Raw genomic sequence first — 27,287 nt, 5'->3', positions numbered from 1 at the left:
ACAAATTACTGCATGTATTCAAGGAAGATCACTGAAGAAAGGGAAGCTGAACAAAGAGCAACAAAGAAAGTGAGGGTAGTAAGGATATGTCTCCATCTTTCAACTCTTTTTTTTTCAACCAGGAAAGATACAATTTGATCTCTTACCCACCCAGTCTGGGATAACACCTGAGGTCGACTTTCACAGCAGCATGAGAAGTGTCTACACTAACACTGTGACTAGGAGCAGGAGTGTCCCTTTGCAGAAACTCCCCATTGTCCCCACTTACTGCAATTCAGCAGGCATCAAAGAGAAGTTTCATGGTTCATGAATTGGATGAAACCAAACAAGAAAATGCATTTCATGAGTGTACCTACTGCACTCCAGTTGTAAATAAACCCATGGGACCAGGCTAGACTTAGCATGAAACAAGTCCCTCTGAGATACATCACATCAGGTCCTCCAAAAAACTGTTTTGCTCTAAAGAGCTATTCTGACTCATCTGCACTACTTTGTTACTGTAAGCACTGCCACAGAACACCATTTAGAATGGGTGCTTACAAAAATGTTCTGAAGAGGAAGCAAGGAGTTCAAAGAGCAAAGAGATCACAGTAGCTTGATATCAAACAACTTTTACTGATAGTAGCAAGCATATGTTGCTTCGAGCTCAGCTTCTTCCTGCCAACCTCCTTTGGTTGCCAAGTAAATGGTTCAAAGAATGCAGAGAGGCAGCCAGGCCAGGTCCAGCCAGACCCTTAATCTGAATGCCAAGATGGTTAACTTCCCAGAAAAGCCATGCTTTCAGAAAACTGAAATAGGCAGCATACACCTGCAAATACCTACGTTATAGTTGTCTCCTCTCAGGAGACTCTAAAGACCATGGTTGTTAGCGGTATTGGGATTACTCCACTGGGCAGATGTAGCTTTTATTTTGGGAATTCCTGGACAGGAGCTACTAAAATAAAAGCTACTAAAATAAGTCAACAATTGGTAGGTGAACATATTCATTTTACAGAAGTCTCAACTTCCTGAAGAAAAGAAAGGGTTATTTCCTTACTCCAAGGAAATAGGCCAGGCAAATAAGAATCACTTAATTGATAGGGGAAAGAGAAGGAATATATATATATTGTTAAATTGAAGAGAAAACCCTGAATTTGATTGAAACATTGCCAAATATGCTAGGTACAAAGCCCATGCACCAACCAAAGGGCTCTTCTGAAGCTTTTCTTCCTGCTCTACCCTATGTGATTTTCAGGAAAACAAACAAACACAAAAAAAAAACTCAACATGACTGAGGCACTGAAACATTCTAATTATCCACAAAGTCTGTAATATACTTCTGCTTATAAATAATTATTTACTGATCATAGCTGAAAAGGTTACCTGGATCAGGGCTCTGTTTCCAGCTGTTATATTAGATATTATCCACTAGGCTTCCTTTTTGATAGATTCTTTAGGGCTGCTTAGCAAATGCAGTAAGCTCTACAGGGCAGAACGGTTCAGAATTACCTGGGTCTGGATATCAGTCATCTCTCAGATGCAATTTAGAATTATTTAATTTCATAATGATCCACAGACTGTGTGTGTGTGATGCTAGAGAATGATAAAAGTAGACTAAGCTCAATAAAAACTTGCTTCAAATAATTTGCCTCATGCCTTTGACAATCATGATACAGAAATCCTTCACTAAGAAATGAGGAAGCTACAAACTTCGACAATCAAATAACTTCGGATGTTTCTTGATTTCACCACCAGCTATGGAACAACTACATTGTAAATACTTTCTTTAATCATAATTATATATTCTTATAATTACTAAAACTGGCAGTTGTACTTAGCCAAATCTAAAATTTATTTTTATTAAATTGAACAGTAGAAGAGGATATGTAATATGTTGCCCCCCCCCCAAAAAAAAAAAAAAAAACAAGAAAGAAAAAAAAATAGCATTGAAGACGTATGAATACTCCTATTTCCTCTTTACTGAAAAGGTGATGTGTTGAATGCCAGAACCAGGTGTTAGATGAATTGAGTATCATATGTGTATAAAGACCTTAAAACTGTGATTTGTCTTTTGAATGGTCCTGTCTTTGCTACTGGAAAATAAGAGGTAAAAATTAGATATATTAATGTTAAAGATTTTCAGTATCTCCATGAATACTACGCCTGTTTCTCCTGAAGAACGAATTGTGGGACCTTTGCTCTAATCCAATCCAAGTGTCACAGCAAAACACTTTATGACAATGCTGGCATGCAGTGGTTAGTGAACAAGGCTGTGTTGAGGAGAACTACAACTGGAAGGGGTATTTGCTTTTCATAATGTTATCTGCTCTAACTTACAATGCCAGAGCTTGAGATTTTGTGTGAAAGAAAGATCATTAAAAAGTGGAGATCTACTTCAGCTGAACTGTCCTGCTCTTTAGTCTATGAAGTCCCACTCACTAAATATAGCTAAACTCGTGACTTTAGCTACATTTAGTACAGACGACATTTTAACAACTTCTATTCATTTGCCTTTCACTTTCCCTTGAATATATTTTGTTTGGACAACACAAAAAGTAACAAAGCCAGCTCTCTATTATTTATTTTAATTTATTTTACCATCTTTGTCTTTTTTTTTTTTTTCTTCTTCTTTACTTTCTCTGCTAAGATTGTGCCACAGAAAGGGGATAAAATGATTGCAGAAGTCAAGTATGTCAAGTTCTTTGGTAACTCGGGTTAAAATTATGATACAAGCAGAAGAGAGTTAAATGAACCCAATAAGCCTTCATCTTGACATTAATGAATAAAAATAATTGTGAGTTGTGTGTTAATTTTTTGTCTTATTTCCCATGCAGACTGATATATATACGAATCTGTTGTGAAACACTGGCCAAAGTCTTACAAAACTACCTGAATATGCACAGCAATAACTGTGCATAACTGTTCCTGAAGTACTACACCTATTTTAAAACCAGAGACTATTTATGAACACACTTATTCTTTTCAGAGGACTTGTCTACATTACATTTAGTTTCCCCTCATTCTCCCCATCTACTCTGCTCCTCTAGTCTTGACTAACTTTAGAAACTAGCATCAAGTTCTTGCCTTGTGGCTCTCTTTCTTCAGATCCTTAACAAATACAGGTCTCAGTGCAGATTCCCAAACATTCAGACCACAACTTCATGTTCTGCAAAATTAACTAGTTATTTCTGAATCACCTCACCATGATAATTAAGTAAATTAAAACTGAACATCATATTTATTTAAAAAGTCTGTATTATATAGAGACCCCCCATTTTTCCAACTCAATAATATAAGCCTACAGTCCCCCATGACAAATGCTACAGGCATATAATGGTTATGAGCTCACAGAATACAGAGCTCAATTTACATTACAGTATAGCAAGTTCATACACAGCACCGTTAAATATGCTGGCATAGGATAAGTAAGGCTTTTATTACATTTTAGCATGTACTAGAATCACAGAATATCCTGATTTGGAAGGGACCTACCAAGACCATCAAGTTCAACTTCTGGCTCCACACAGGACTACCTAAAAATCAAACCATATTTTCAAGTGTTGTCCAAACACTTCTTGAGCTCTAGAACTTCTAGACCCTTCATCATCTTTGTAGCTCTCCTTTGGACACTCTTTAATAGTTTTATGCCTTTCTTATATTGAGGCACCCAAAACCACACATAGTGTTTGAGATGAGGCCACACCAGCACTTAGCAGGGCTTCCCTTCCCTCAGCTGGCTAGCAATGCTCTGCTTCATGCACCTCAAGGTATAATTGGCCCTTTAGGCTGCCAGGGCACACTGTTGACTCACATTCAACTTACTGTTGACCAGAACCCTCAACACCCTTTCTGTGGGGCTGCTCTTCATCCTCTCATCTCATAGACTGTATGTATATCTGGGATTGCTCCATTCTAGGTGCAGAATCCAGCACTCGCTTTTCTTAAACTTCATATTGTTGCCCAGCCTTCTAATTAGTCAAGATCTCTCTGCAAGACCTCTCTACCCTCAAAGGAATCAACAGCTCCTCCCAGTTTAGTGCCATCTGCAAACCTGCTTAGTATACCTTGAAGTCTTGCATCTGAGAAATTTATGAAAACATTAAAGAGAACTGGACCTAAAATTGAGCCTTAGGTGATGTAACCCCATTTACTATAACCCTTTGAGCCTAACCTGTCAGCCAATTGTTTACTCATCACATTATGCTTTTGTCCAGCTGTATGCTGGATGTTTTGTCCAGAACAATACTGTGAGAAATAATACGGAAAGCTTTGCTGAAATTAAAAAGGATCACATCTACTGGATGCCATCAGTCAACCAGATGGATAACCTCATCATACAAGGAAATTACGTTAGTTAAACAGGACTTTCCCCTCACAAACCTGTATCAGCCATTAGCAGTGACTGTGTTGCCTTTTAAGTGTTTTTCAGTAGCTCCCAGAATGATCTTCTTTGTAATTTTACCAGGCACTGAAGCATAACTGACCAGCCTGCAATTTCTGGGGTCTTCCTTCTTGAAAACTGGGACAACATTTGTCAGCTTCCAGTCAGCTGGGACCTCTTCAGATTCCCAAGACCATTAAAAACTAATTGAGAGATCTCACAATGACATCAGCCAGTTCTTTTAGTACCCTGTAATGAATCCCATTGGGCCCCATAGACTTATGTGCGTTTAGCTTGAGCAGCAAATCCCACAGCATAGGTCAGAGTCTGCAGGGAGTTTCCGGCAGTCACGGTCCTCCAACTCAGGGTTCCGGAGTCCCAGGGCCCATCATTGGTGTCAAAGACAGACAAAGATGGCATTAAACGTCTCTGCTTTGTCTATGTCCCTATTTGTGAGGTGATCAACCTTACTAAGTAATGGACCAATGTCATCTCTGGTTCTCCTTTTGCTAACACACTTAAACAACCCTTTTTTTGTTGTCCCCCACAGCACTGGCCAAGTTCAACTTTAGTTGAGCTTTGTCTGCACAAATTTTCTCCCTACAATGGCAAAAAGCATTTCTGTAGTCCTCCCATGTCACCTGACCTTGCTTCCAATGTCCACACTCTTTCCTTTTCTGCCTAAGCTCTAGAAAAAGATCCCTGCTCAGCCAAGCTAGCCTTGTGTCCCACTTGCTTGATTTCTGACATTTTGGAATTGCCTGATCCTGCAGTCTTAAGAGATTGCTCTTAAAAAGTGACCAGCACGGATGGACCCCAATACCTTCTAAAGCAAAATCACATGGGACCTGACTAATAAGTTCCTTGAGCAGCCTGAAGTCTGCTCTTTCCATATCCAGGGTCAAAGTTTTGCTGGAAGTTTTATCACCAAAGATTTGAAACTCAACTACCTCATTGCCACTGTGGCCAAGATAGCCACCAACCACCACTTCACCCAAGACCCTCTCTGTTCACAGGCCACCAGTCCTAGTCAGCTTCTTGGTATCTGTTCTGAGAAGTTACCATCAATGTGCCACAGGAATTTCCTGGACCTGTTTGTATCAGTTGTGTGGTATTCTCAGTTAATGTCTGGCAAGTTGAAGTTACCCATAAGGACAAGGGTAGCTGATCTAGAGTTCTCTCTTAATTCTTTATAGAATAACTGATCAGTATTGTCAACCTGGCTGGGTGGTTTATAGTAGACTCCCACAATGACATCCACTTTATTTGCTTGTCCCTTAATCCTTATCCAGAGGCTCTCAAGTGTGTCATTGCCAACTGTAAGCTCTGTACAACTGAGTCCCAAGGACCTGTCTCAAGGACCTGCAGTCTCTTTTGTTTGTTCTTGCTGTTTCTTTTGATCTCACTGCAGCTTCATCATTGCCTATATATAAAAAAAAAAAAAAAAAAAAAAAAAAAGGATGATAATCTGAGAGCCATATCACACTAGGAAGTTTTCTGGTAACATCTTTAACCCAGGCCCTAAGGAGACAGTAGACTTCACTATGAGTTGGGTGTAGTTGGTATATTGTGACTCTGTTCTCCTCAGAAGGGAGTCACTAATGACAACAACCTGTCTTTTATTTCTTAAAGTAGGTTGTTGTGATGCAAGGGGGTAGGTTGACCTGCCCTTGGTGATCCCTCCAACACAGATGAACCATCATAGACATCATTGTTTGGGAATCCTTCAAGTTCCAGGGCCTCACACCTATTGCATAAGGGAACCTGAGAAAGTGAGGTAGGCAGGGAAGGAGTTTGCCTGCTGCCCTAAACAGAAACCTGCTTCTTTATCTCTGAAGTTACCACCTTCTACCTACCTGGTGGCGAGAAGGTGGTGGATCTTATGTTATCTTATGTTATGACTGGCTGATGCATCTATCCCAGGATGGTAGAGTACACTTCCACCAATTTCCTTCTCAGACTCCCTAATGCTCCTCAACCTGCACACCTCCTCAGAGAGCTCTGCCATTAGGCTGAGCAGTTTCTCTGCCTGGCCACACCTCCAACAGTTGTGCTCACTGCTGCCCTCAGACACTGACAGAAAACTTGGGCAAATGCTGCAGCTTGAGACCTGGATGGCTGTTTCCTTGGGAGCTCTGTCTGGGTAGTTGTGCAAGATACAGTGAATGCAGAGGCCACAGGGGATGCAGAGGACATAGCTTTCTTCTTGGAGGATACCACTGCTAAAGCTCTTTGTGAGAGGATTATGACCATCAATTTAACTAACTTAACTAATTTAACATCAATATAACTACCCATTTAGACTGGCAGAGTGACAATGCCCTTCCTGCATGCTGTTCCATGCAAACTGCTGTGCAAACTGCCACCCCATACCTTGTTTGCCCCATGTTGGGGTTGCAGTGCTCCCTAGGGCTGCCTTCTGTAGATTTTGGAGTTTGCTCCTGGCCCCACCAAAGCCTCATCAGTTGCTTTCACAAGAATGATTGACCCCTTCTAGGAGAACAGTGTCTCCTTTTGACAGCTTGCCTTCATTCACCACACACTCCCCAGTACACAGCATGGCCCATGGGTCCTACCCTGTGGGTCTTCTGAGGCCTAGGATCAGTAGACGCTAACATCATTCTCCCATTACTGCATTTTCCTGAGGCTCAGTAGTAAGATTTCGTAAAGATCTATTTAATCTCATTTTAACAAAATATTTTACCATAGTTCTGGCTCTGACCTCAGCATAATTTTTAAATAAGTAATTTTGTAAATTATACAGGAAGTTATCTATGTTATCAGTCTAAGATCTCTTTCACACACTCCCCCCCTTCCAAACCTTTTCTAAAGGAATCTTATATTTGATGCTGAACCAAAAATCTCCGAGTTCTCTGCTAAACCAAAGAGTGGGTAGAAAAGAAGCAGCTGAAGCACATGTAGTTTCCTGCTGAAGAACCTCAGAACTGAACAGCAGGATTGCACAGGCAGCAGAAATGAAATTCACATTCACTGCACATTCTTTGGAGTGACTACAAAAGAGGCCATCTAGCCCAGTAGTCAGAATTAGTTTTACAGTATAAATATCTGTATCCATAAGACAGACTAATTTACTTCACACAAACTAGATGTAAATCAAAAAATTACACTGGTTTTGAAGACACAACAGGGAGAGGCAGTAAGTTCTGTCTTCACCATCAAATCCCTGAGCATTTTTATTTGTAAGTCTATGCTTTCTGGTTATTCAAGAACACAGTCTACCACAGTATCAGAGCTGAATAACCATTAACAGGATGAGCTATCCATCTGTAACAAGACCGCATCCACAGCTAAGGATGTTATTGGGAAGATTACAACTCTCTTAGTGAGATTCAAATCATATTACCTATACTGTAGTTTTTTGCAGTAGTTGATACGTATTAAAAAAACAAACAAACAAAAAAAAAAAAAAACAAAACACACACACATGGGCAACCTTGTCTTTTGCTTTTGTGGGATTTCTTCATGAACTGTGATTGCCTGCACCCTCCTCCTCAGACCATCCTCATAAGCTCACTGCTGGTCCCATTGTAAAGAACTGGCTTCACACACATTTTTGATGCAAACATCTTAGACGTTCTACTTGGATTTTGCAATAGGAAAAAAAAAAAAAAAAGAGTGTCTGTTTCAAACTGAAATGATTAAGATGATACAAGTAACAAAATAGCTGTCCCAGGAGCAAAATTCCTTGCAACTACTCAGCAGTTTCTACTGAAATCCCACCAGTCTTCTTATTTCTTGATAGATGGGGGTAGCCAGTTCTTTGGCTTTCTCTGCTCCAGCCTCTAAAACCTGTATCAGATGGGATTTGTCCTCCTGGAGTTTCTTGATTTCATTCCTGATTGGTGCAAACTTTTGAATAACTGACTCTGCTACCACCATTTTGTAGTGAGCAGTGTCAAGACCAACAGATTGGTGTAGCACTTCTTCTATGCTAAGTCCCGATACTGCAGAATGAATGGACACCAGATTAGAGACACCAGGACGATTGGCTGGGTCATAGGTCACCTCAGAGGTAAAGTCAGTCACAGCTTTGCGGAATTTCAGCACTATTTCATCAGGGCTGTCCACTATGTTAACAGTAGCTAACTTCTGTGTGTCTGACTTAGACATCTTCACCGTTGGATCTCTGAGGGATTTTATTTTCTTTGTTGTACCTTAAAAAAAAAAAAAAAGGAACAATTATGCACATGCATAGACAATGGTTTCTTATGATAGTTGCTAAGAACACTGGTAGCTGTATGGTTAAACTCTGTTTGCCCATGCTTAAAAAGGAGTTGTGAGCACAATCATGTACCCTCCTATTTAGTCCTTATGGCCTCCCGGTCCTTCTAAGTCAATTTTCACCTCCCCTACCTAAATGAAAACCTAGCTTCATTTTTGCCCTCCTCTCTAAGTGGAAACTTCTGTGGGGACACTGTCTAATATTTTCTGTGGCTACATGTTGATCTTCCCCAGAAATTCTCTCATTCCATTACATTCCTAGCATCAGGAATGAGATACCTTGAGAGCACAGAATGGACATTACTGAAAGGTTCTGTAACAGTGGGGGAATAGGCTAAATCTCTTGGTAAAAAGAAGCCCAGAACAGGTAATCTCCTTTAGGAAACTCTTATCACCAAGCATTTGAGTAATTATCCTGACCGTCAATTAAGACAGCTGGTTCTCAAGAGTTCCCTAACCATAGACTAACCAGCTCCATTAAAGGGAAGTCACTGCTCAGACAGAGCTGTGGCTATTGTACAAACTACTAAGATAAATGTGTGCACATGAAATAGAATAACAGCATTAGGGAAATATTGCAAAGTATTTTATTTAACAGAATCAACCTGAACTATTTCAGTCTTTCACCAAGAAACATGATTCACAGTATACACAAAAGTACCTCTAATTTAGAAAGTATTCACACCAATCATTTTTATACATCTAATACAACCAACTAAATTAATTGTGTACACTTCATTGATTGATTATGTACTCAGTGTAAGGACGGGGTACAGTTCAGACTGCCCCAGAACGAGGTCTGTTCTGAGTCACCTTTTGGAAGGGTCTGTCTTTTTACTGAAAATTTGAAGGAGCCTGGGTAATTAAGCTTCCTACAGTTAGTGAGTCTGAGTAACTCCCTAACTGCTCCATTAATCTGTGTCATGTCATTGGTTTGTGTATACCTGTGCACTTATTAAGGTATTCTTCTCATGAGGAAAGTGAAAAGTTTTTTTGTTTTTTTTCTTTTTTTCCAGTTTGAGCTTTTGGCTTACTGCTAAACAGTCTCCCCCTGTGCCATAGGCTACATTCACCTCCTCATTACAGTGCTTACTATTTAGTTGTTCATTAGAGACTACAGGGCTTGCAATAATCAGTATTCTTTAAACCCCACTCTAGGTCTAACACCATTTTTGTCACTGAGGCTTGAAAACTGAGAAAGGTTTATTACTGCCTGTCTTTTTTAAGGTGAGAGCTCCTTGCCCTTTTGGGGGCGAAGGTCTCTGCTGTGCATTCCTCTACATTACTTACAACAAAGATGCAATGCTTCTTCCTTGCCCAATTTTTCACGTTTCTTAACAAACATGCCATTTGCGCCATCTGACTCCCCCTCACCCCCCGGCCTATGACCTTGTAGCTCAAAATGGCTGAGAAGATTTTCCTTATAAGTCTCCCTTAGTCTAAGATCAAAAAACAGCAAGTCTAAGCTCTATAAAAGACCCTTACTGAAATATGCAAGTATAAATTAAACACACTTGAGCACTTTTTGAACACTGTAGCAATAAACCTACGAGCTATTTAGCATGCTTAATGTAAATATTACCATTCAGAAACTACAGAATTCTGCTTGCAAGGGGTCTTATCTTGTTCTTTAAACATCTCCTGAACTAGCAACATATAGGAGAGACCCTCAATGCATACATTTCTCTACCAAGGCCTTGTAAAGACTTATGTCCATTTTGGTAGTTCATTTTCATAGCCGCTAGTCTTTTGCTGTCAGTTTTTCCCTTGTCAACCATTTTAGCATCAGAGAATTCTCTTTTCCTTGTACCTGAAACTGTTCCCACAATATTTAAATCCATCCTCAGCCTTGAAGTGCAATTTAGGGGGTAAATAAATAAATAAATAAATAAAACACCAAGACCAGCTCACTTAAAATGGCTTTGGGCACAGGAAAGAATTCTCCGTATTTCTTGTTGAAATGTTGTGCTATATCTTGGGCTAGTTCCAGGTGCAGGACTTGATCTTCTCCAACAGGAACATGTGTCGACCTTTTAATAAAAGACAGATACAGGAAATTCAGCAAAGCTCTGTGGTTCTGCTGAAATGTTACTCAAGACTGTCACAGCTCCTGCCATGACTAAGAGCCAGACTAAGCCAAACACACAGTCCCAGCTAGATATAGGTGCTGTGTGGACAAGATCCCAAACAGACTGCATCCCAGTGTGAATCTGCTTTCTGTGCTAAACGGAAGCACAATTCCAAGGGTAAAAATATTTTTTTTCACAAAAACACATATAGTAAAGAAACCAGTGAGAGCAAATAATTAAACTCAGCTCAAAGAAAGGTTTTTGTCGTATCTCCTGCTGTCTCTTTAGAGATCAAAGAGCATGTGTTAGAGTGCGTGAACAAAGCAAGAAAGATCTGCAAGGCATAAAGTCCAACCTTGCCTTGTCAAATCTCAGGAAGACATAACTGTTGTTGAGAAGTTAGTACTATGAATTTACCAAGGGAAGGAAAGAAGAGAGTGGTTCTTCCTCATGGGTCATGATTTTATAAATATCACGTGGGCCAGCATTTCTACTACCATAAGTGTTATCTTTCCTAGATTAGGGCTGTTAGGATCAAAGGATCATTTGATCTTCTGATCTTCTGTACTGAGCTCCATAGCTTGAATGAAATTCTGGAGGAAAATATAATCTGCGTCTGAGGACATGAGGAGGTGAAGAATCCATTACTTCCCCTGGTGATTCTTTCCCACAGTTAATCATACTCGCTAAAAATATATATGATTCTTTAGATGAGGCTGACTTGAAATTTTGCCAGCTTTTGATTACTCTTCCCTCCTCCAAGCAGATTTTTTTTTCTAACGCTTGCAGGGTATTCAGCTCTGAATCCTGGATACGTTCCAGTGTAAGAAAGTTCACTACGCATCTTTCAAGTTCCCAGAAAAATTCAGTTCAACACGGTACTTCTTCCTTCCGATTCTGAATTACTGGGCAGACATCCAGGAATCAATTTGTCCACCTTTATCCCCCACCAAATAGTCAGCAAAGCAACCTAAAAACAGTTACAGTAGCCAATAGGAAATCACAGTGGCCTACAACTAACAGAAAGAAAATCAGTTACTATAATCAATATACTTTAAGCAGGTCAAAAGAAATGTTTCCATATGCCAAAATGGTTCCATATTCACAAAGTTTGCCACTAAACAGAAAACATATTGTTTTTATAAATGTCTCTGCATGATTCTTTGCCTTTTCCCTTGCTGCTTTTTTAATATTTCTGTCCTGTTGCTATTTTTATTCCTTTCTGTCATATATTTACCTTCTGTCCATTTTCCTTTTTCTTTGATCCTTGGTTCATCTGAATTAGTACTGTTTATCCCCTTCTCCTGTTCTTAATTCTTCTTCGTGACTGCTGTTCCCTTCCTGTGTTTCCATTTCTCCCTTATTCTTGTTCCCTATATTATGCTTTTACATTAAAACATTTCTTATTAAAAATACTATCCGAAACTTCTTCAAAGAGATATTGTTTCTCTTTCACTTCCCTGTTTTGCACTCTGTCTGGACAACCTGCTGTTAATACACATGGTAGCAAACAAAACACAGACTTCACTAAAGAATGATGAATCACATGATCTTATTAGAGATGGAAGAGGCATACATGGTTGAAATTAATCAATCAAAGCAAGGTAATTTCTGATAATGTTGTCTACATTTCACCCTACAGTACTGCTTGACAATCAAATGGGTCTCAATATATAAAAGATTATTTTAATGTTAAAATTCTAATTCTTCCTTTTGATTCCTTCCCATTATTTTTAGTTAAATTTCAAATTAATTAGAAATATCATCTACTGATCTTCCTATGTTACTGTCTTCCCCTACTAATGATTACTTAGGATTAAATTTCTCTAGATATGTTTTTCTGGTTAACAACTCACAAATCTTAGTTATTTTGTCTTTATAGTTCTGCGTATAACTTCAGTATTCCAGCAAATATTCACAACTTCACTTCAAAAAAATTCTAAGTACATACACTTGAAACATAAAAATAATTAATGCACAGCGAAATACTTCTGACATTTACTTATGGAGACAGTTTAAAACATATGAAATATAACCAGGCATGACAGTGTACAGCAAGCTTCAACAGCTAGGTTCTATAGAACTTGCACTGCATGAAATAAAGCATAACTACTTGAAAAAGAAAAGATATGTACAAATGTGTGTGAATATGTAATATCTATAATTAAAATCTGTGTGCTATAATTTCCCAAGAGTCGTTCTGAGATTGACTGGCTTTTTTTTTGTTTTGTTTACAGTCATGTCTTTTGCTTTCAACCTAAGCTAGATTTAAACTGGCCACTGTAGAGGGAAAAAGTTGTCATCCATTTCCAATCTTCTGATCTAATCACACCCAGCTCCCCACTTAGTAAGTTAGCATGTTGACCTGATGAACATTCATTCATTTTAAAGCAGATGAACAGACATTGCCCATGGGCTCACATTATGACTCTTACTTGTACAGCAAAATATCTGCTGCTTGAAGCACAGGGTAAGTCAACAAACCAACAGTTCCACCATTACTCTGACTGGCACGCTTCATCTGTTTGGACAAGAAAAACAAAAATAAATCACCTTTTTAGCTAACAGTATAAAAGTCCATGATTTTAATTAATTAGAGCTCCAACTAATTTGTGTGTTTCAGCCGTAGTGCTCATTCATCGTGTAACTCTATAGAAAAGTGTGTCATGTAAAATCTGCTCTTTGTGAATACACACATACCATTTTATGTTTGATATGCATTTTCCTACACTGCTCTAATATTGTAGTAGGAAGAGAATACAGGCTTATGCTTGCTTTCTGACCTACTAACCAAACGTTTACAAACAAAAAACGGTCAGGTTGGTTATTACACTTATTATGATAACCCCTACTTTTTAAATAGCATTTTCAGCTGTACGTTTTTGAAATACTTTATAGTGTAAATATAAAAAGGCATTAACCACCTGCATTTCAGTGACCAGAGATCAATATGCAGTGATCGCAGTCACCAGGAGGGTCAGTGACAACCCAGAACTACAGAGGCAGGGTCCAGTGTTCTCTCCATTAGTTCACATTGCCCCACACAAACCAGCTTCTGTCCTGAAGTCTTTTACCACTCCAGGATATTGGTCACTGAAACCAAGATATTCCAGCTAAAGATACTCAGTATGTTATAGCAGCATATCTACTTTTTGTTTTTAACCATAGTTAACTACACTAAAACTCTACAACCTAAGTGATTTCATTAAGAGGAAAATATCTTTCATTTTTTCCTCACCCTATCACACAGATTCTCTCTTCATCCCCACGAAATCTACTCTGCAAAACCTAGCACCTGTAACACCTATCTGTAGATTTGGAAAGCCAATACAGTTAAAGTAGGACTTAAGAGTTTAACTTTAGAACCTCAGGTTTAAAAAGGTTGGCTTTAATCTATGCCACGCATTAACGCTGGTTGCTGTATTTAAGTTTTACTGTTTTTATTTAATTAAGAAGAAAAACAGGAAAAAAAAGAAAACATCTGGAGGTATTTAGGACTGCTCTGAACTCTGCAAGCCAAACTGCTCTTAAGATTTTTTCCCCCTTTTTTGATACTTCTCTCTCCTGCCGTTTGGTTTTTCTGCCTACTAAATGCCAAATAAAATCCAAGGAAATTAAATGCAAGAATGCAGTTGATACAGTAATGCTGATACAGTACCAAGATTAAGATGAGCATGGAACTTGTAAAGGCAAACATTCAAGGTGCATTAACTTTATCATTTGGCACACTTTTAATATTTATAATTTCTATACTCCTCTCCCAGCAAATGTTTCTTTTGCATCCTCTTCTATAAAATCTACAGAACAGCCACCTCCCTTTATGGAACTCCTTAATAAGCAAGGCTTCCACTACAAAATCTTGTACTTTTCTGCATTATTAAACAAACATTGAAACAAGTCCTTTTTTTAAAAAAAAAAAAAAAAAAGTTTAATAAAACTAATTAAACAACTCTTCCATCTGGTACAGCTTTTGCTAGTCTCTGCCAAAAATATTATCCTGTAGTTTCTAACAGGAACACATTCACTGATAGCAACAGACATGAAAATACACATTTTCCTCTTTCCACCATATGACTAGAGAATTGTTTAACCCAAAAGCAAGGACAACCAAGATACAGTTGGTACTTCACAGATAACAAATATTTCAAGGACAAAAATTCTACTGAATTCCCACACATTTCCTTTCAACTTATTAAATGGTTCATAAATACCTTCCACTGGGGCAAGCGTAGTAAACGTGGCACATTAGTTATGCACCCAAGAATCCAGGCAAGTTCTGCATGCTCAGGGACCTGGAAGTAAAAAGTCAGAATGTATTTTATTCTTCTGCATTTATATGTGTATTTCCTTGAAATCAAAATAGATAAACAATATCAAAGATTAGAAAATCATTTATTTTTGTCATTTTTTTCACTGAGGTCAGCAGTGACAAGCTAACTTAAAGGCTTAGGCCATTTCTGTGGGCAATCCAGGAAGCCCAGTAAGAAAACCAGGGCAGTAGATACAGCACTGAGAACAGGTACACCATGACATAGCTCAGGTGAAGATCAGGGGCCACAGTCTGAGCTTAGGTGGAGACCCTGGGGCAATGGGCAGAAGGTGCATGGGTGGAGGGCCCTGGTGAGGTTTGTCAGGGCTTTCAGTGCACCAACAGGCCTTAATTACACTGCCACTGTCTGAGTAACAGTGATAACAGCAGAAGTTGTGTGTTGAACTTAGAGTATAGCCTGAATAGCGCATTAATTTGCCCCTCAGTTCAGCAGTCCTATCAAAACTAATACTTATTTAGAGGTGGAAGAGAAGGATCAGGCCCTTTTAAAAGATGAGAGAGAAAGAAGACCCTTTGTAATCTTGTACAACAAAGTCTTCATTTAACCTTCTGGGGAAAATGTCACAACAGTGAAATTTTAATAGTTTCAGAAACACATTAGACAGAGTGATATTCCTTTCTTCCTAAGAGGAAGACAATCTACAGACCAAGACAAGAAACACGCTGTGCAGCAACCTATGCTGGATGAATCCACATTTAGATTTTTGACATACATCCCTCAGCTTTTGCATATTCAATATTAATTTCAGGATTTATAAAAAACAGGCAAGCTTTGCTGATACATACTCTGTTCTTTAACATCTTTCTAGCCATTTTGATCTGTTGCTAGTTAGCTATAAGATAAAAAGAAAAAAAAAAAAACAAAAAAAAAACAAACCAAGGTGATCTGTATTCTGCTCCTTTGCTTACAAATTTTATTCGCTCCTTTCAATATTGGCAGGTTTGGACGTTTAAAAGCATGCTAACCATCTCGAAGGTGTTCAAAGCGTTATGCTCACAATATGATACAACCTCCCAGATGGAAGGCAGTAAGAAATGTTTGTTAACAAGTAAGAACTTGCATTGTTAATGGCAATTCCTTTGTTGTCACGTTTTATATTAAGTCATTTCCTAGCTAACAGTCATTAGACTGTTTTGGTTGCCAATGCTGCATAAAGGTATCTGACCTCAAGGCAAAATCCCAGTGAGAGATATGAAGTATTTCTGGTTGATTTTTTTTTCTCTCTCTCTTTTAATTTCCTCATGCTTATATGACTTGCTATTTTCTGTGCACAAGACAAAGTGCATCAAGATGCACCAAATGTATCTTCTGCAAGACACAAGGAGTAAACTGAGCTGCATAGAAAATACTAAGCCCAGACTCCTATTTCATCTAGGAGGAATCACCATCTGGTTCAAAGTGGTTTCTCATTCCTTTCTTCTAGTCACGGATAAAGAGAAGATGGTGCTCTGTTGCACTTGTGTTGACAAGGACTCCCTTTAAAACTATGCAGTCATTGATCTGACTCTGTCAGACGTTGCTTCCACAGCCAAGACTGCATGTGTGTTTCATTGCATCAGGGGCTTTGACATTACATCAGTTACCAAAACACCAAGTGATCTAAACAGCATTTGTTGAGTTGATTCCACAGTTCTGGGTTCCTGCAAGCTATATTTGCTTCTAAACTTCAAAAGCAACCCAGTCTTTTCCTAAGCAAGGCTAGGAGAGTTCTGAATACTGTGAAGAAAAAGACTGATGAAAAGGGGAGAAAATATAAAAGAATGCACAGTAGGGTAGAGATTTCAGCTAGAAAAAAATTATGTACTGGAGCCTAATGGGTTAACGTTCATCACCCAAATTGCAGTAACTGACTGTATGTTGGTCTGTGAATCAAGAGGTACTAGGCCTAAACCACAAATCATTTGTCAGACTAAATCACAGTTTAAGCTACTGTGTTTTACTTGGCAAGAGGGACAGGTAATTTGTGCATTGGTCGGTCACTGTGCACCAGTTGAAATGTGATTTCTCAAGCTACAGTACTCTACCACTTTGAGTTGTACAACTACAAAGTTGTATACAGATACAAAGAAACTGTAAGGTGATACGTATATGATATCAGTAAAACAAAGGCCCAGTCACCTCTGCCTTTCTGGCACTGAGCAATAGCAATAGATTGTCTCTTGGACAAGCTCTGTTAGCCTCCTGCCTCCTCTCTCTCCCCACCACCATTCTGTTTAAAAATCTGACTGAAGGTCTGCATTAAGCAACCAAAACATAGGAACATTATGAAATATCATACTGGATCATAGCAGAGGTACCTGTAGCCAAGCACTCGTTTCCAAGAGTGGAAACAAGAAATGCAATTTAGAGAGCACATATGAGCCCATCACTTCCTGCAGTATCTTTCCCCTCATATTTCACCAGCATTCACAACAGTTGTACTAGGGAAAATCAGAAGCTATCGTCTATGGCCTAGTCTCATTAGTATCCATGTTCCCCATGAATGGGCCTATTGCCTTCTTGAACCTCCGGTACTACTCACTCCACAACCTCACACAGCAACAAGTTCCAGAGGTTCAAACCTGGTGGGTAAAATACTTTCATTTATCCACTAAATTCTCATTACTAGTTGTAAATGCCACCTACTTCTTGTATTGCACAATTCAACAATTCCACAAGACTTTATTGAGTTGTGACTAAGTTCAACACTGCGTAAGGGTTTACACTACTTTTAGGTAGATGCTTTACTTTGTATTTCAAGCTCTTCTGCCACCAGTGTGCCTACCTAATCTTGTTTTATGAATCCTCTTGGTGTTCTTTTCCCCTGCCATAGCATTTAACAAACCAAAAAGAGCTCAGCATTGCCCACAAACTTGGGCAATCCCTTTTCTTTGGGAAAGGGATTTTCTGGACTACTGAGGTGTTTGAGTGGTGCTACATATTTTATATTTTTAAAAATATACATATATATGTTCGTTTTTTAAAATACTACCTCCAAGATGGAGGTAGCTTTCACACTTTTTTTAATATATTTTTGACAATTGGACTTCACTTTCAGCTAGCTCTCTTTCTTGAAATTGAGCATTTGTGTACTTTATTTCATTTGATCTCTCCAACTACAATGGTGCCTAGTACTGATAGGACTCCACTAAAACATCCTGATCTAGATAGGTCTTCTGCATCAACAAAAACAAACCGAGAATGGCATCACTTCTCATGGATTTTAAAACTAGGAAGCATCATCTGTTGCATCCAAAAATGCTACCAGTATGCCTTTTATAAAGCTTTTACATGGATAGTTGAACTGTAATAATACTGCTTCCTGTCCTAAATATTCAGCTTCTCTAATCAATAATTGGAGGACTAATTGTCTAGTAAATCCTCTATTTATTGTTTCCCTGGCAGTGACAACTATTTTGCATTTTGTAGTTTTCACAAACAAGTTTAAGCAGATCCGTACACTGAATTCTGCTTTTTAGACAGCCCAAATCTCACCCTTTGCTTCTCTCTGTAAATACATTGTTTCCACCCATTTTCTGTTCTTCCCTCTTGCCCATTTTAATGCAGTTTTCCTTCCTAATCCTTTAAAAGTCTGTAAAACCCATCAACATTTCTCAAAGGGTCAAGATGGTCATCTCTCTGCTATTACCAGCAACACATTTCCTCCTTCAATTTCCATTGCATTACGCATCCCCCACGACTGGCTTGCTAATCACTGCTCAAAGAGTTATTTCCAGAACAAACGACTGACATTCCTTCCTCATGGCCCAACACACTCCATTCTGCAGTCAGGTTTTATTATTATTATTAATTATTATTTTAAAACCACACTTTTAACAAAGGTTACCACTTACAAGTGGTAATGCACCGTTAGCTAGAAGGTACAGAGATCTCCGTTTCTTCGTTTGGCTAAGTACCTTGCTCCTTACTCTTCACAAATAGCTTCTTAATTGTTCACTTGTGCAGCCACTCAACATTACTAAACTTAGATCACAATTTACGCTTGGAACATCTCTGGAGTGCTATATGCTGAAGTACAACCTCAGGGCTTCTCCCTGCAGATGTACTACTTAGCTCTTGACCCCAGCTATTCCCTTATTACTGCTATCCCCTGGCCACAGCCAGAGTTGATGACATGGAAAACCAATAGCAACTTTGAGTCCAAGTAATTCTAGATGGCTTTTTATGCTGAAACATACAGCTGAGGAGAAGAGCAAGCTACGAGATTCAGGAACAGAGGGAAAGGCATGGATTCTGCAAGCAGACAGGAAAATAGGCAGCTTGGTAACAATGGTACCAAGCTTTCTGATGCTTATTACACAAAGTTTTGTGTCAGCAGCTGAAGAGGCTTCCTGCAAACAGAGATTCACTGTTTCATTTTGAAGACGGATTTCCTCAAGTTGCAACCTATGCCCTTCTTTATAAGGGACTTCAGACTTGCTGCATGTCTGCTATGTGGAAGCAGCTTCCCATCAGCAATGTAACCTCATTATGATCTACATTTTAAATGGGTACAAAGTTTCAAAGATTAGTTTTTGACAGCGCAGAAGACAAATAAACAGGTCTGGAAAGATATTTTGTATAGTTGTGTACTAAAAAAGTGGGGACAGAAGACAGAACACTTCCTAAACTACAAAAGAGAGAAAACATTTTTGAGGATTTTTGTCTCATCTAGACATACCAGTTAGTGTTTCTAAGAAATTCAATAGGCCTTTTATAACAAAGTTCTCCCCACATTTGTTTTTCTACAAGAAGTAAGATTTTATTAATGCCTAAGAATGCAAGCACTATGTTCAAGATGCTTGTTAATGCATGTTTATATTATACAGTTAGAAAGAATAATGGAGCCATGAACAAGACAAATTAGACTGCTCTTGAATTAAGTGCACATAGCAACTGAAGCACCCAGTGAGAAACTCTTATGACAGAAAATTTAACATGACATCCCAAATTCCCATTCAAAGAAACAATTGTAGCATGGGTGAAATAAGTTCACGGTTACAAAGGCAGTGTCTCACTTAAAGAACATAAGTCAAGCAACATAGAAAATTGTGGGGGAGGGATGGTTAGCTATTGCTGGCAAATCCATCGGTATTTACAGCTTTCATTACCACCAATTTAATAATTTACCCTCATTTATATTTGATTAAAACTTACAGAAATAGGATCGGGCTCCTCTTTCCCCCAAAATCTCATCAAGAATAACCCTGCCAGAGGGTTAAAGAAGAGTCATTTCGTCCAGACAATCTTTTTCTTCCCTTTATTCAATACCAAATGAACTTATTTTCAAAACATTTTTCCAGTTGAACCCACAATACTGTCTGAGTAATCAGTTTGGTGTGTCCAGAAGATTGGTGGAGAGGAACGTATAAACAGCTACATCCTAGTATGAAATAAACCAGGTAAATTACAGAAGAGAAAAGCCAAAACCAAAACAAACAAACAAAAAAACCCCACACTACTAAACCATAACTTTTCTTTCTGCTGAGCACTGGTTATGTCTAACTCAGTCCTATGAGGGAGAAAACACAGGGATGAGAGAAGCAGAATAATATGCTAAATTAGTTACATACTTCCTCTTATGACAGGAAGTTTTCAATGGACTATGGCAAACTAATGGACTTTAATGAATTTATAAGCCCTGATGCAATGGAAGCTTTTAAGGCCCTCTGAAAATTGGACAAGAATCTATTCAAACTCTGCCCACAAAACAAAGCAGCTGGATATTTCTGGAATATAATAGCAGTGCAACTGTTAGTGCACACATTTAAATTGTCGTATTTTGGCTTTTGGAGTTAGGGCTAAGACAAATTGGCAAATTCCCACCTCCAAGAGTTACTGCTTCAATTTGCTTGCACATTGCAAGAATACTGCAGCTAATTATACTTAAAAAAAATAAATCACCCCATCCAGAAGGCTGAAAACTGCAATTTTCCACCCAGAAATTGAAAGTTAAGTTGTCCAGAAACTCACAGGACTTCTCAGAGAAGTGTTAGTGCAGCATATCAACCTTTGCCTGCTGAATCGACTCTGATAGAATTCTAGTTTCTATTGGGACATTTTGCATGTGTGGATGAGGATAGGTAGGTGGACAGGAAGAACAGCCTGGGACCACATAAAAGCAACAGCAGTTTCTAAAATCGTTTTGACTGTGAAGCAGATGAGATACAAGATGGTTATGGGTAAGAACTGAAATGTGCATTGTATCTACCAGGAATCAGAGAAAATGGGTTATACCCTTTAAGCTTACCATGTGTGCAGATTGCTTAGTCTTCTTTTCTTCCCTGTAGTGCTTTTTGGTTTTAGTAAAAAAATTCCCTGTTTTATGAAAGATGACTGTTACAGCTTTTTATCAGTTATGGTACAATTTAAGGAACATATTTATTCTTTTTTATAGTATTTTTAGGATACATTGTGTAAGTCATTATTCTGCTAACTTCCATTTTATGCCTGATAGGTAAAGGCAGCCACTGAAAGCGTATCCTGATATTATTTTCTCTACGAGCAAAGACAGTTTCATACATCTTGCAGCTGCACTCCAAATGAAAATTAATAATTCTGAAATATGCATTTATTTTTGTTTTTACAGATATTGTCACTCTTCTATGACTTGTCTTCCTACCTAAGAAAATGTAATTAAAAGAACTGCAATGAAAGATCTTCACTCACTAGGATTCCATTAGAGCATCCAAGATATTCCACAGTTGTCTCTTCCTAGTTAATTTAACTAGGTGTGCTTGTTTATAACCCTTCACAGACAGAGTGATTCCAAACACTACCCTAAATCTTCATCATTGTCTTCTAAATATTTTCAAGTTATCATCATCTATTCTTTCCAGCCACTATTTACCTAAGCTAGAGATCAAACTTGTATAAGGTAACATGGGTGTGGGAGGTATTCGGAGAACAGCTATATATGTAGACCAAATATTCAGACAGACATTCAATTTCTGTTTATGTATGTTACGGAAAACTGCAATTTACAAATGGTAGATTCTGAAGCATACACGCCTAATTTTCATCAAACTAGCACTGTGCATTTGTAGATAACCGAGCTATACACATGACAATTAAGAACAGATGCCATATGACCTCAAAGTAACACGACAGAAATCAGCCTATACAAAATTCCACTTACTTTTATTTCATTTTCCTTGCAAGGCACATCAAAGTTTGGGGACTCAAAGGCAACCTGTATCCTTATCACAACAGCACCTTTTGGATCTAGCGTAAATCTGAGAGCTATCAGTTCTCGCCACGCTATTTTCCCAGCAGTCAATTCATGTTTAATATTATTCAGCCTTCTGTCTCTTTCTTGCATTGGAATGGACGATAAAATGTGGGAAAACTTTGGAGGTATTTCAGATAGTTCTGGATTAGAGATTTGATCTGCATAAACCCTGCTGTAAATAAAAGACTACCGACAGTGAAACCCTTGCGAAATGCACATGCCTTTGGAGAAACAAAGTAATCAATATTTTTCTTCACATATGGCAAACATATTCCAGAGAAGCAACACAAACAGCAGAAAGAAAGAATAGAAAGAGTAGCTAAAATAAAACAAACCAAAAAACTCCTTCAGGGATTCTAGACCATTCTTCCTCATGTTGATTCAGAGAAAGTAAAAGGATACAGGAACATTTTCAATAGCAACTGCATGGTCAATTCCCTTAGTGGGAGCTTGCCATTATCAGCTTAGTTTTAAACTACAAGAATTTAATCGTTATTACTGCTACAGGATCAGGGTGTTTCCAGTCATTATTTGTAGCTGTTTTTAGTAATTAAACACAAAAGTTCATATTTCATAATCACGTCATTGTGTAGTGTTTACTGAAAAATGAACAGAAGCGTTAATCAGAAGTAACTGCAGTAACATTTCTGTGATCTACAGATTTTGTAATTTTCAAGATAGAACAGAAAATACAAGAATAATTGTGCTGTGCTAAGCTACTGAGAACTCTCTCTTTTAAATAGAAATCTGAACCGATAAAACAGAAAGCCATTTTGTCAAATCACCAAACACAAAAAACATTTCTCTATTTGCAGAGGGATTTTCTTTGCTTTTCTGCTGTCCTCTGAAAGTACAACCTACATCAGTATCCATCCAGTTTTGGTTACTTTGCTTTACACTTCAGCCAAATCTCTGTAAACAAAAATAGTCTTTTTTAAACTATCCTTGGGGACTGCTATAGTTGCTGAAAAGGAGAGGCCATCTCCTTTTCATCTCTCTTTTTAAAAACAAACAAACAAAACAAAACAAAAAGAAACAAAAACTAAGCAATTAGAAATCTAAAAAAGAAAATAAAATCAGGCAGTAAGCTTTCTTAATTAGCAATAACTGCAATCCATCTTACACCTTTGTTCTGAGGAACAATCATCTTAATATTATATCATTCCTTAACTTACTATTTCTTTATCATACTAATGCAATTATCACATTAGCAAGGTTCCTGTCTCCTTTCCTCGCATCAACAGCTACACGCAGATATTTCTTTTAATTGCTTCCAGAGAAATGTCTGGTCCTGCCAATGTAATTGTAACAGATGAAGAGTGCATCGCTGTGTATACCTGACCACTACATACAGCTTGAATAGATTTATTTTGGGGAAGTCAACAAACCACTTCAGCCTGAACCATTACTGAAACGGTCTTTATTCATGAACTACTATCATAGTACTTCTGCTGTTTGCAGTGTGACAACAAGCTTACAAAAACCTGCCAAGATCAGCCACTTCTTGATACATGTGGTAAGTACTAGTAAGACAATGGTTCAAGGCATTAGACACCACTCAAAGAAAGCGTATATTTAATGCTTTAGATTAAATAACAAGAAAAAAACATTCTATCTGGACTGATAAGGGCACACAGAAAAGTTAAGATAAAAGCTAGTAAGCATATTTAGCAGAGGCCAGCCAACCTGTCATAACATAAAAAAGAATCACCTTTGCTGTCAACTTCTGTTTGATAAAGCTGAACATTTTTCAAGTCTAGCTAGCCAAAATTTTCACTGGTTTTTGAGTGCATTGGTTCTACAGAAGTGTCCCTTTTAGTCCTGTCTTCCATTTTCTGAGTCTGATACTTTCTCTGGGGACACAAAGATTCTATCTCAGTATAATTGTATTGTGAAAGATACAACATGCTTTCCACGGCTAACTGCAATGCAAGATCCTCATTGATAATCTGGTAGGTTCAAGGGAATTCTGCATGTTGGCTTTTAGCAAGACCTGTGACAGCAATAGTTTAGCTTTAAAACTCATAAGAATGTAAGAATAGCAACACTGGATCAGACCAAATATTCACCTCTGACAGCAAACAACAGAAATGAGTTTAGGCACAGAGAAAAGCACAGATACTCTCCTAACATGGGCTAAGTATAGTGGCAGCTATTTCTGCAAAGGTGGAACCTCAGGTTTGCAACAGAACCCAAGAGAATTTGCAGATTATTTTGTCCAGTCCTTTTTGAATCCACCTTCAGTTTTAGAAACCTGTATTTCCTTTCCTTCCAACCATAACCTGCAAATCATCTGTCTTCCACACTGAAAAGTCCTTATCTGTGTTTCTAGTTGCTTGTAACTAACTGAATTATTCAGTTGCTTGCAGAAAAAAAAAAAAAGAAAAAAAAGAAAAAAAAGAAAAACAAACCAAACTGTTTTTTACTGCATTGATGGCTTGTAACTCATCTTGAGAATATTCCAGTTAATGTCAGCCTCAACCTGAATGAAGCTAAGTCAGGCTAGAGCCAAGTTAAAAGCCAAGCTTTTTATTCAAAAAGATGAACAGATTTGAACAAAGGTTAAATTAATTTAAGCACATCTCCATTAGAATTCTGTGGTAATCTACTTAGATTAGTTTTCTAAGGTAGAGGAAAAAAAGATGCAGGCAGTGAATCTGTCTTCATCGTTTCAATATCCATCAAGGACACGGACCTATGATTATCATTTGCAGTTTGACAATGACAGGAAACTGCCTGTAAAGAACCACATTCAAAAGAAAAAAGTAATAGCTGGGTTTCATCTCTCACTGATAAAATTCAGACCTTGTGTATATCACCTTTGCAGTTCTATTGCAAGTTGGACATCTGTTTAAAGATGTCTTCACAACAGCATAAGCTATGATACATCTGCCTCTGTTGGAAATAACAGAAGTTTGCCAATTTAGAGTCAGATACAGAAAGTTAATAGGGCAAGAGAATAAGTTGTGCCCCATGAAAATGCAGCGTGTGCTAGACCAGGCTTACACATGCCAAGTAGGAAGGTAAGCCCACTATTGCTTGGCACAATAAGGAGAAGAAGCAATCACATACGAATTACCAGATCAGGTGGGCAAAGGTGTGTATGAAAAGGAGCTTGTATTTAAAGAGGAGAAAAAAAAATCCCAGAGAAGACAGAACTCACTGGTGATTATAATGGAACTAACAAAAAACATACCATGCCAATCACCTGCAGGAGATATTGTGCAGCTGGCAGATTGAGTAGTAAATGCCAAAACCAAAGCATAGAAACATGTTTTACTTGCCCTTATGGCTGCACAGACTATGTTATGAGTTACCATACAGTGAACAAAATGAGACTTACTGAGCTAAATTAATGATTAACAGGTATTTTCATTGTGTTACTCATAACACACTCTATTGGTTTTACATGGAAAGGTTTTGGCTGCATGGGGGCTACAGGGGTGGCCTCCATGAGAAGAGTCCAAAAGCTGCCCCATGTTAGAGAAAAGCCAGCTCCAGCTGGCTCCAAAAGGGACCCACTGCTGGCCAGAGGTGAGCCACTGAACAACAGTGGTGTTCACATCTTGCATCTGTGACAGCATGTTTAAGAAAGGGAAAAATTGCTGCACAACAGAAGCTGGGAGAGAGGATTGTGAAAATGTAGAAAGAAACAGCCCTGTAGCCCCCAAGGTCAGTGCAGAAGCAGAGCAGGAGGTGCTCCAGGCAGTCAGCAGCAGTTCCCCTGCAGCCTGTGGAGAGGCCCCTGGTGGAGCAGGCTGTCCCCCTGCACCCATGGGTCCCACATGGAGCAGATCTCCACGCTGCAGCCCAGGGAGGAGCCCCCGGTGGAGCAGGTGGATGTGGCCTGGAGGAGGCTGCAGCCCATGGAGAGCCCCCGTAGGAGCAGGCCCCAGGCCGGAGCTGCAGCCCGTGGAGAGGAGCCCACGCAGGAGCAGGTGATCTAGAAAGAGCTGCTGCCCAGGGTGGGTGTGTGCTGGTGCAGTCCAGCTCCTGAAGGATAGACAGCATGGTACAGACCCATACTGAAGCAATTCTTGAAGAACTGCAGCCTGTTGAAAGCCCATGTTGGATAAGTTCAGGAAGGGCTGCATGCCGTGGTAAGGACCCCACAATGGAGCAGGGGAAGAAAGTGAGGATGAAGGAGACACAGAGATGAAATGCTATCGACTGACAGTAACACTCCCTCTTCATTTTCTTGTGCCATTTGCAGGAAGGAGGTAGAAGGTGAATCAGGGGAAGGTGCTTTTAGTTCTTACTGCTCTCTACTGTTATTAACTGGCAGTAAATTAAATGAATCTTTATCAAGCCAGGTCTTCTTTGCCCATGATGGTAACTGGTGAGAGATCTCCCTGTTCTTATCTCAGCCCACAAGTTGTTTCATCGTATTTTCTTCCCAGGTCCTGCTGAGACAGGAGAGTGAAAGACTGGTACCTAGTGTCTACCACACATGCATAAGCTGCTAGCTCTGCTTGGGAAATTTATAATGTATTTTTCTCAAAATGGACTTTCTGATCATGGTTTCAGCCTCTTCAGAACAGCAGTAAGGGATGAATTTGAAATTCAACACTGCTAACATTTTCTAGGACCACAAATATGAAGAAGATACACGAATTTGGTAATGTTATGTTCCTTCATTGACAGGACTGGAAAGCCACTTAACTAGAAATGATACTAATATAACAGGGGCACTAACCAGTGACTGTCGGAACAGGAAGCACTTCTTGGGGTCGATCCCACAGGCAAGGATGGCAGCGGTGGTGTCCAGTATGTTTTGACGCAGGAGAGCTGGTTCCTTCGGCATGGTGAGAGAGTGCATGTCCATAATGCTGTATAACACTGAGCTGTACTCTTCCTGCAGATTCACCCAGTTCTGAATGGCTCCAAGGTAGTTACCCAGATGAGGTGTCCCAGTTGGCTGTATGCCAGAGAAAATCCGATCCACGACCATGTTCTGTTACAAAGCATTGGTAAAATTAGCATAAGCATTTTTGACAAATTCTTTTACATTTTAGGTTATTAATAAAGCCTTACTTATGCTTGTCTCTTCTTTCCACTTGTCAATGTATTAAAAA

General features: G+C 38.8%; 1 protein-coding gene across 1 annotated transcript in view; it reads right to left on the bottom strand.

Moving 5' to 3' along the window:
- WARS2 (tryptophanyl tRNA synthetase 2, mitochondrial) overlaps positions 1 to 27,287 on the bottom strand; it is a 51,630-nt gene that overhangs the window by 2,650 nt on the left and 21,693 nt on the right. Inside the window, exons 2-6 of the mRNA XM_032206123.1 lie at positions 26,909 to 27,166; positions 14,883 to 14,963; positions 13,107 to 13,192; positions 10,514 to 10,632; positions 7,806 to 8,535 (exon numbers count right to left, since the gene is read on the bottom strand). Coding sequence (XP_032062014.1) covers positions 8,087 to 8,535; positions 10,514 to 10,632; positions 13,107 to 13,192; positions 14,883 to 14,963; positions 26,909 to 27,166 — 993 coding nt within the window. The 3' untranslated portion in view covers positions 7,806 to 8,086. The remainder of the gene's footprint in view (positions 1 to 7,805; positions 8,536 to 10,513; positions 10,633 to 13,106; positions 13,193 to 14,882; positions 14,964 to 26,908; positions 27,167 to 27,287) is intronic.

The sequence above is a fragment of the Aythya fuligula genome, chromosome 1, assembly GCF_009819795.1.
Source record: "Aythya fuligula isolate bAytFul2 chromosome 1, bAytFul2.pri, whole genome shotgun sequence".
In the NCBI taxonomy this organism is placed as follows: domain Eukaryota; kingdom Metazoa; phylum Chordata; class Aves; order Anseriformes; family Anatidae; genus Aythya; species Aythya fuligula.
The sequence above is the reverse complement of the archived record's forward strand: the minus strand, read 5'-3'. Positions and strand labels throughout refer to the sequence as shown.